A 10,100-nucleotide genomic window follows, 5' to 3' on the forward strand; every position below is an offset into this window, starting at 1 on the left:
GGGATAGGGCCTGAGTGGGATTATGGTTGGTGCAGACTTGATGGGCCGAAAGGCCTCCTTCAGCATTATAGGATTCTATAATTCTATGATTCTATAACTGTATAGGTAAAGTAGAATAAAAGTGTGCCAGAACTTCAGACTTAAGTAGCATTTCTTTGGCTTGCCTGAAGGCGTTATGGTATTGAGCTGACCACCTCCATATCTTTTTCTGGCACTAGAGGTTATGTGAAGGTTTCAGAATTGCTGTCAAGTTTGAGAAAATAATAATTCAACAATCTCAGGAAGAAACATAATTGACTTACATTCTGAGGTACAAGTGCCTCTGTAATGGTCTTAATCCTAGAAGGAGATTTATGAAGGCCAGTGATGCCAATCACGTGTACCAAATACCCGCAGAGGATTGGAAGAACTCACACTTGTCCTTACAGACTCTCAAAACATAGTCTTCCAATCTCTGGAGAGTGGCATCCAAGTTTCGAAGGTGTTCCTCTTCATCTCTTTCAATGACTAGGATGTCATGCAGATAACGCTGGACCCTGCCCAGTCCACTCAGGACTGATCCATTGCCCTTTGAAACAATGCAGAAGATGTAATATCAAACAACAATCTTCAGTATCAAAATATAACAGTATTTGTCACGATTGTTCAAAGCTCCTGTGGCTTCTTGTCCACTTTCATCTGCAAATAGGCCTAGCTCATGTTAATTTTAATAATATTTTAATGATCTGCCAATCACACAGACAGGTCTTCAATGTGAGGTAATAGATATTGTTCAGCATATAATACTGGATTTATGGTGACTTTGAAGTTTCCATAAATCCTATAGATCCACCTTTCTTGATGACTGGAACAATAAGTGTGGCCCCAACAGTAATTTCAAGTCACTCCACCTTTAGCCTAATAGCATATTGTATAAACCTTGCTTTCAAGTATTTTGCTTGGCTTCCATCTTTATTTTCATTTTGACTATAATGTCCATGTTCCCTAATTCTCCATCATAAACTATAGTATCCTTCTTTAAATTTTTCATTAGGTCTCCATTAGTCATCATGTTAACTTCAGCCCAATTCAGTCAAATCTTCTCCAGCCTTATACAACCCATCAACACCAGATAGTTACGCATCACTATGTATAGCAATAAATCTGATGTTTGCCCATTGAGATACACAGTCATTTGAATGTGGTCATTCAGGCAAACCACTTCATCTGTGTACATCTTCATCTGTGTACATCTTCAGCACTATTCTTTATGACCTGAGAGGTTTGTGTTTGAGTTTCTGTACGTAGACAGCTCTAGTGTCAGGGCAACTGATGACCGGGTGTCAACTCCCATCCTTACTGTCTGCTCTTCAGGCAGTGGAGTGACCCAGTATCTGTGTGTTGCACTAGCGACGACTAGTACATTCAGTGATAACTCCTTCTCTGATTGTGATTCTCTTCACTCTTTATTACCCTTTTGTACAACATGGACATTTCTCCATTTATTCTGTTTGAATGCTGTTTTGGTTCATTCTTGTTTCTTTTTTTTCCTAACTTGCTTTTTCTTTCTGCAGGCATGCTCAATGTGTCCTTTTCTCCACAGCTTTGACATTCCATGGGGGCAATTCTCCTGGCCCACTGCGCTACTTGAGCAGCACAGCTGGCTAGTAGACATCAGCCTGTAGAGGGACTTGTGACCAACGCCCAGCTGATCACCCCAGGCCATGTTTTTTGACATAATCAGCCTCGCACTGAAAATCAATGCAAAGCTGATTACAATATGGAAATTCACATTTCTTCTGGAACAAAGTGTCCAGGTAACTCTCCCCCATCCAACTGTGTTGCAATGTCTACACCTCAGTCTCCAACTCATTTACTCTGAGCTGAAGTTACTCAAGCCCTTGATATTTACTACAGATGTGATTGCCATGGATCACACTAGATGCAGGAGCCCCTACATACTGCAGCCATGAAACATCACACACCCTTCCACCTTTATTGTGTTAATTAAATTTATTTTTCTTAATTAATTCATAGTTCCCTCATTCACCAAAATGACAGTTTGAAACTCTGTGCAGAGAAGCAGCACTCTGTTGCCCCATATTTATTTTCTTTGAAAAATGAGTTAGTTCTGCTGAAGCTCAGAAACCAGTTTAAGATAGTCATGTAAGTAACAAGTTACAGCTACTCACAGAGAGCTTGTCTATCTCTGTTTAAATCTGGAAATAACATAACTTGCCTCTTAACTTAAACAGTGAATTTTAGTTAAATGCTAAATGTAACCAAAACCTAGACTTTAGAGAAAGATCCTTAAGAAACTCTTAAGATTCCCTCAATCACCAAAATGGCAATGTGAACACCCATTGCAGAGTTGAAACTACGAAATTTAGTTCCAGTGTTCATGGTTGAGGCAGTTATAATGCCAAATTTTGACATTCGGCACATGAATGGAAAGGAGCTGAAAGAATATGGGAACAGTGAGAGTATACGCGGTTAGAATTGCTTCCTTGTGTGGAGGGTAAAAGCCAGCACAGAATAAATGAGCTAAATGCTCTGTTGTGACTGCAAAGTTTTTCTTGAATACAATTCAGATTTTTTTTTGTTGTCAACATTCTTGGCTTACTTGAATTCAAGAAATGGATTGCAATACCATATTGTCAGGCTCCATTCAGAGAAGATGAGTGATTAAAAGACATCAGTTACTGCATCTTAGAAATATAAGAATATTGTATTGGATTCAACTTTAATGATATTCAGTCAATCTCAGGCATAAGTCTTGGCTGTAAGTCTTGATAATTACAATGCTACTAAGATTCAGAGTTTTAGTTGAGAATTATACAAAGTTTCATTTTGTGTAGCCCTATCTATATAATGTTCCACAATTAATTCTGTGAAGCTAATAATCTATATCCAGAACTAGTTGTAATCTTGTAAATGTTAAATTCTCTGCTGTGATAAACTGGCTTCCTCCAACTATTCCTGTAATACTTAGATTCTGTAACTAAACTTACCAGTGCTAGACTGAACATTTAATTATAACATAGCTCCAAAATGTTAGCAAGACTATAACGAGTACCAGAAAATAGTTAGTCTGCATCTACGTTATCAAATCTCTTTATCATTTCAAGGAAGTACATACATTTTATGCAACCTGTCTTCATGATTTCAAATGATATTCCAAAAAGCACTCTAACCAGCACTGCACCCCTCCAATGTCCATATATATTTCCTGTGGTGTGATGTGCAGATCAGAATACTATCCTCCAGATGCAGTCAGACCAAAGTTCTGTACAATTGACTCAGTATTCTGTCTGTTTTGCATTCCTTCCCTCTTAATTTAGAGGTCAATATTCCTTCCACCTTTTTGATTGCTTTATGGATATGTTCATTAAATTTGAATGGTTTCTCTACCTGGATTGACACATTTCTTTGCTCCAGGACAGCTTCTACATTCTCACCATTAAACAAATGTTTCAGTTTGAATCTGGAAAAGTCCTCCCACACAGGACTGCAATGCAATTCCACCTGGACAAATGAATAGAAATCATTGGACATGACAAACCCAACCCAACAGCTACCTGGTTTCAACCTTCCAGGGAAAGAGTGGTCCACCCTCAGCAGGTTCAGGAGCAGCTACAGTCCGTGCTTGGCAAAGCTGCACAGGTGGGGCATTAGTGCCAGCCCCTATGCATCACATCATTGGAGAGTGTCCAATTCACAGGCTCAGAGGAGGCCTAACCACACTCAACATAGCAGGACAGGAAGACACTTTTCATTCACTAAATAAATAACTATGAATCAGAGGGCCTCAAACTTCCACATTCTGAATTCCATCTGTGATGGTTTTGCCCACTCACTTAAGTCTATCTATGTCATTCTAATACTGTCTCCTCTCATAGACACAACTCAGTAGAGGCAATTTTACCATTTTTATTCTAAGTGCTAGGCAGACTTGAAACTGGAAGAGTTTCAAATCCGACTTTTAGGCCTGTTTTTAGGCTCCTCCCATACGCAACTTTGCCTGCAAAATTTTGACCACGTCAGAATTGCGCTGCAGAAGCCAGTGGGCAGGGCTTAATGTGCCCAAAAGATTGCAGAGAGAGGTTGTGTGTATGTGTAGGCATCTGATGCTGTACATGCGCATTAGAAGTGGCAGGGGTCTAACTGACAAGAGAGAGCTGTCAGACCCTGCTAGTGATGGCTGCCTGAGAGAGCTTCCCCTCCTGCAATCGCACAGGCCTGCAGGCTGAGATGCAGCCCCTGCTGACCAGATCAATCTCGGATCCCCCTCCCCCACCGATCACAGAATCACTGTCCTTCCCCCATTAATCGGAGGCCTGCCACTCTCCCCCCACTGATTGCAGACAGACCACCCTCCCCCCCACTGACTGCAGAGTGGCAGCAGGTTGGGTCTCCTTCCCTCCCCACACTGATCACTGCGGAGTTGCAGCTGGCCCCCTCTCCCTCCTTCCGTCCAAAGATTGCTGCAGAATGGCAGTGGGCTCCCTCTCTCTCCCATGATCCCTGCACAGTGGCAGGAGGCCCCCTCCCCCGTTAGCCTCTCTTGATTAGTCTCTCCCCCATTAACCCCTGCCCTGCTTCATCCTGCCCCACTAGCCACATCCATCATTAATCCTATCTATGCCCAGGTGCCAAACTGGCATTGCTCAGGTGCCAGGTTGGAACTGCCCGTCTGGGGCTGCCAAAGTGGTACCCACCTCCCCCCCCCGCCCCCACCACCTTCCCGCCCTCAGCCTCCCCAGGGGGCCTTAATGGGCTCTGGTTCCACCGGCAAGGCCAGATCAACTGTTTCCCGTTCATGGGGAACATGTCTATTCCTCGCTGGTGAGAACGTTTCTTGGCAAGGTCATAAAGGGGGGATTGAGCATCAGGATTGCTAAAGAGATGCAAATACCCATTTTAATAAATTTAAATATATTAACCTGCCCCGTGCCCATTTTCTGAGAGGCTGAGCACGCTGGACATCCAACGCTCGTAAAATGGCGACAGCTGCAAAAGCTGGTGTCTATCACACTAAACACTTTATGGCCCCTTTACCACTGCATCATGCCTGAAAACAGGCACAACGCAATGGTAAAACCGTCTCCAATGTCTCTTAATTTTCATCAAGTACAAACTGGCTTATTCAATTCTCTATTTCATCATCATCAATTTATGGTAAAGAGTTGTAGACCCGGTGCAGAATTCTTTGACTTGGCACATCCTGCTATCTATGAAAGAAATTCTTTTTCTTTTATCTCTGCCCTTTCCTCAATTACAAACTATGTCGTAAGATTATTCATTATCATAAGTTATTTTTGATGTGGAATCTTATCAACCACACCCTATAAACAAGATCCATACAGACTTGCCCATTCACAGATACATGACCCCCTCCTAAATTGAACCAGTTTACTCAGATATTATCGAACATTTACAACTCCGTGAGTTGTATCCATGATCCATTTGGATCAGATTATATTTTCTTGACTGTTCACCCTGACTGTTATCACACAGAGTAAGAAGTCTCACAACACCACGTTAAAGTCCAACAGGTTTATTTGGTAGTAAACGCCACTAGCTTTCGGGGTTTGCCCCTTTGTCAAGCGAGTGGGATGTTCTGATCACAAACAGAGCATATAAAGGCACACATAGTTTACAGAATACTGATTAAAATGCGAGTCTTTACAGCTAATCAAGTCTTAAAGGTGCAGGCAATGTCAGTGGAGATAGAATTAAACAAAGAGATGTGTATTGTCTCCAGACAGGACATAAGTGAGATGTTGCAAGCCCAGGAAAGTCATGGGGGTTACGAATAGTGTGACATGAAAACATACCAAATAAACCTGTTGGACTTTAACCCGGTGTTGTGAAACTTCTTACTGTGGTTACCCCAGTCCAACGCTGGCATCTCCACATCATATTATCACACAGTCCAGTAACTTTGCTAATAGTGACACTAACCGAAGAGGTCTGTCCTTACTCAGCTTCTGCCTCCTGTTCTTATAAATACAGGAGCGATATTTGTAATTTCCCAATCCGAAAGAACAATCTCATCTTGTGTCTTTTAATTCTGGAGGATGAAAACAATCAGGATCTTGATACTTGTCTGCACTGTGTCCCGGTATTTTTTCCATTACAAATGTATATTAAACACAATTGAATATCTTCGTTTCTCTTATGTTTTCAGTTACCTTTCACCCTGGCATTCTGTCCACTGTGCAAATGGTTACAAAGTTCCCATTTAATAACTCAGCAATTTCCATGCTCGTGGGAATCTTCTTGCAGTTGTTTTTAAAAGGCCCACTTTACCCATAATATGTTCCTTTCTTAACATACTTATAACATTTTTTGATGTTTATTTTGATGTTCAAGCATTCTTTTTCTCTTCACTGCACTTCTAAGCTCGGCTGTGGCCTTCTATTGTTTCTTATAAGTACAACTTTTACTTTTAATTCTGAGCCTATTTTATCTTTTGCAGAGATGTAATTTTATATTATTTTTTAAAAATCAGTGCATTTTTCTTTCTACTCAAGTGAAGGCTTCTCATGTTCAAACACATTATCAAATTTAATAACATTATGGTCGCCATTTGCAAGATATTGTAAATTAGAGGGCTGCAGGGGGACGGGCTGTACATGCATGAAATCTGGCTTAAAACATTTGTTTTGAAAGAAACCGCAACCAGAGGACCGGTGTTTGGCATTAAAGTTGTCATGTGATAGGTTATATGGTACAAGAACCTGACCCCAGGACCTGGGGTAGGTTACGGACGTGAAAGACAGCCCACGTGACAGTAGGGAGCAGATGAAGAAGGTGGCCAGCTCCATGTGCTGAGTGCTAAAGTGATGTTGTTAACTCCATGCTACAGAGGAGTTTCATGCTCAGAAAAGACCAAGAGCAGTTGCTGCTCAGTGCAGCTGAGAATTCGGGTTCAGATCAGCTGTAGAGCCATTGTCAGTTCAGTGAAGCTAAAATAAAGCTGCCTACTCTATGAAGCTGACATTTGGTGCAAAGAAAGGCCAATGGGCAGCAGTTGTTGGCGGGCGACCTGAAATCATGCTGGTGCTTAATGCTGGAAATCTGAGTTGGAGCAGCTTTTTAAGGGAAATCAGAGGTTATGTTCTCTGAGTGAACATAAGTGGGGAGAAGCTGAAATCCCTCATGAGAAAGATAAATTTTCAAGAATTTTTGAGACCCACAGTGATAACGCTATTTGTATAGGTAGCTAATTAAAAAAATGTGGGATCTGTTATGGTTGTGTCTACGATTTAATATTCCATTTATGGGGTATTCAACAAAGATTGCCTGTTAATTCATGTTTTCCTCATATTAATTCTAAATGATAAAGCTTAAGCTGGATAGTATTGATTATTTATTTTATTGACTTTTGTGTAGTAAAAATATCTTATGTTTGTTTATCTTCTATTTGTTTAAAACTGTAGAATCCTGTGGTTGTATTCTTTGAGTACATACCTGAAATTTCAAATTTCATCTACTTTACAAAAAAGTTATCAACCCCTACCCAGATTATAACAAAATTAGGAATCCAAGAAGGGCTTTTTGCAAGTTTTTAAATTCACAGATGGAAAGAGGTGCTAAAACTAACGTGAGGTTAAAGCTAACAGGATTACGCAATAAATTTTACTAAAATTGTTGTAAAACAATTATGGCTTTGTCAATTGCTAAAACCTTTCCGAAGAGGGAAGACTTATCCCTCAATGATTTACAGCAATTAATGAAAATAAGGTTAATTATGTTTGGTGAAAAGTTGAAGTTATATTTTAGAACAGATACAATTAGGGTAAAAAGTACCACCTATATGATTAGAAGATAAGAAACCTAACAAGGACAAAATAGCTCAAGTTAGCTAGAATTCAGTTGCAGATGAAGCAGCTTGAAATAGCAGAAGAAAAATAAATATTAAAACTTGAAAAATATAAAGAAATGGACATTTGAAACCTTGAACTTCAGCATCGAGGAGAGAAGTGAGCAAGAGAGTAAAAGGGTAAGGAAAGAGTCAGATTGTTTCAAATGTAAAAAAGATGGTTTGCCCTGAAAAAAGAAAACCTTAGATTATGGGGTGAAGAGAGGCTAGTTGTCGTGTTGAATCCCAGCCTGTTGGTGCAAACTCGATTGGTCAAAGTGTCTCTTCTGAACTGTATGATTCTATGATGTAGCCCTTTGAGCCTGTTCCACAACAGATTAGCTAGATGTAACCAAAAGTCGGGCATTTGCCCAATGCACTCCGAACTTTCTTGATACAGCATGAAATTAATGTAATTAGCTGTAAACTGGCATTTTTGATTGTGGGAGTCAATTGCCAAAATGGATTATCCACTCTGTACTTCTGGCTGAAGTTGGTTGCAAAAGCCTTTGGCAACTTTGTCTGTATTTGGATAGTGCCGATGGGATAGACTTTCAGGTCTCAGGAGCCATAATCTGAATGCTGAATGCAGTTTAAAAAACATTCAATTCCTCTCAAAAACTTGTCCAATTTCTGTTACCTGTCAAATGAATATCAAATGATAACTTTATTTTTTACTCTGATTTCTCAAAGTTAACATGCTGGTGATTCTGATCTTGGTCCGAGGAAAGTGTGGCCTCTCCCGATGTATCACCTGCTACCTACTGGCAATGGCATCAGCTGATCTCACTGTCATCCTCACTGATATGATCATGAACCAGATTATTCCACTTTATTCCATTGCGCTATTCTCAAATGATATTACCCTGTGTGGTCTCCTTGACTGTCTCACCCATGCAGCGAAAGACCTTTCTGTTTGGTTCACAGTTGCTTTTACCTTTGATCGATTTGTGGCTGTTTGTTGTCAGAAGCTGAAAATGAAATATTGCACCTGGAGAACTGCAGTGATTGTTATTGGAGCAGTGACAGGGCTGAGCTGTTTGAAGAACATCCCTTGGTATTTTCGATATGACCCTGTTTATTTACTTTTCATACCATTGTTCTGCATGGTGAAATTCAGCTATTATACCTCACCCCTGTGGAAAGCATTTGACTTGTTACATCGTGTGACAACTCCACTGCTCCCATTTGTTCTGATCCTGCTGCTCAATGCTCTCACTATCAGGAATATTTCATTAGCGAATAAAGCCCGTAGGAGGTTGCGAGGTCACAGCAAGCAGGACAGGAACAAAGATCCAGAGGTGGAGAATCGCAGGAAGTCCATCATCCTGCTCTTCAGCATATCAGCAAGCTTTATATTGCTGTGGATGACAGAAGCTGTGTACTCCATCCATGAACGCATTACATTAAATCACATCATTGATCGGTTGCTTAAAAATCGACTTCCATTCATGATTGGTTATCTTGGGCCGATGCTCCAGCTCCTCAGCTCCTGCAGCAACACTTGTATTTATGTTGTGACTCAGAACAAATTCAGAGAGGAATTTAAGAATGTGCTCACTTCACCCTTTGTTCTCATTGTACAGTTAGTAAAATAATAGCAACAGCTGCTTAGTCTCCTGCACTAGGACAAATCCTGTTTCATATTCCATCACATAAATCTCACCCTGACTCAAAACACAAAACATCACTGCAATAATTAGAATAATATGACATTTTAATGTGAGAATGAGCTTGGTGCTCACATCATGCTGAGAAAGTTGTAAAAAATTGGTGAACAGAATTCTCATCTTTAATTTTCATGAACAAAGAAATGAAATAAAACAAAGATGAATGCGATGATTGAAGAAAGAGACATTTAAACCTCAAAGGTGCCAGCATTAGCGAGACTTCTGCTTTTCTGAATCCAATCACCCCCTCCTGGTTTAATCTCCTCAGCCTATTGTAACCCACATTCTGTTGTGAGGACCTTCACTCTTTATTGGCCTGTGCTTTGGACGTAATGTCTGGTAAAAGTTTCATCATAACCTCACACATTGTTATTGTATGCAATTGGGCAGTGTTAAACAAAAAAATCAACTTGGCTGACTTAGGTTCGAGACAACAGTGAGTCAATGCTCTGCAGGCTGCTCAATGTTTGACAGATCCAGATTCGAGACAACAGTGAGCCAATGCTCTCTCTGCAGGCTGCTCAATGTTCAATCTAACACCAGGCTGTGCTAACCACAATACTAACAGATTATATTGGGACTTT

The 10,100-nt window shown here is 40.5% G+C and overlaps 1 protein-coding gene across 1 annotated transcript; it reads left to right on the plus strand.

Annotated features, from left to right (window-relative positions):
- The first annotated feature begins 8,544 nt into the window (after positions 1-8,544).
- LOC145342609 (putative G-protein coupled receptor 139) lies at positions 8,545-9,444 on the plus strand. Its single transcript, XM_080188153.1, has one exon. The coding sequence runs from the start codon at positions 8,545-8,547 to the stop codon at positions 9,442-9,444; it is 900 nt and encodes a 299-aa protein (XP_080044279.1).
- Positions 9,445-10,100: the final 656 nt, after the last annotated feature.

Source organism: Carcharhinus amblyrhynchos, chromosome 4 (assembly GCF_965287045.1).
Source record: "Carcharhinus amblyrhynchos chromosome 4, sCarAmb.v2.hapA, whole genome shotgun sequence".
Lineage (NCBI taxonomy): Eukaryota > Metazoa > Chordata > Chondrichthyes > Carcharhiniformes > Carcharhinidae > Carcharhinus > Carcharhinus amblyrhynchos.

What these genes read in the sequence shown, in the direction of transcription:
- LOC145342609 (XM_080188153.1), top strand. Translation starts at nt 8,545, where the DNA reads ATGCTGGTGATTCTGATCTTGGTCCGAGGAAAGTGTGGCCTCTCCCGA.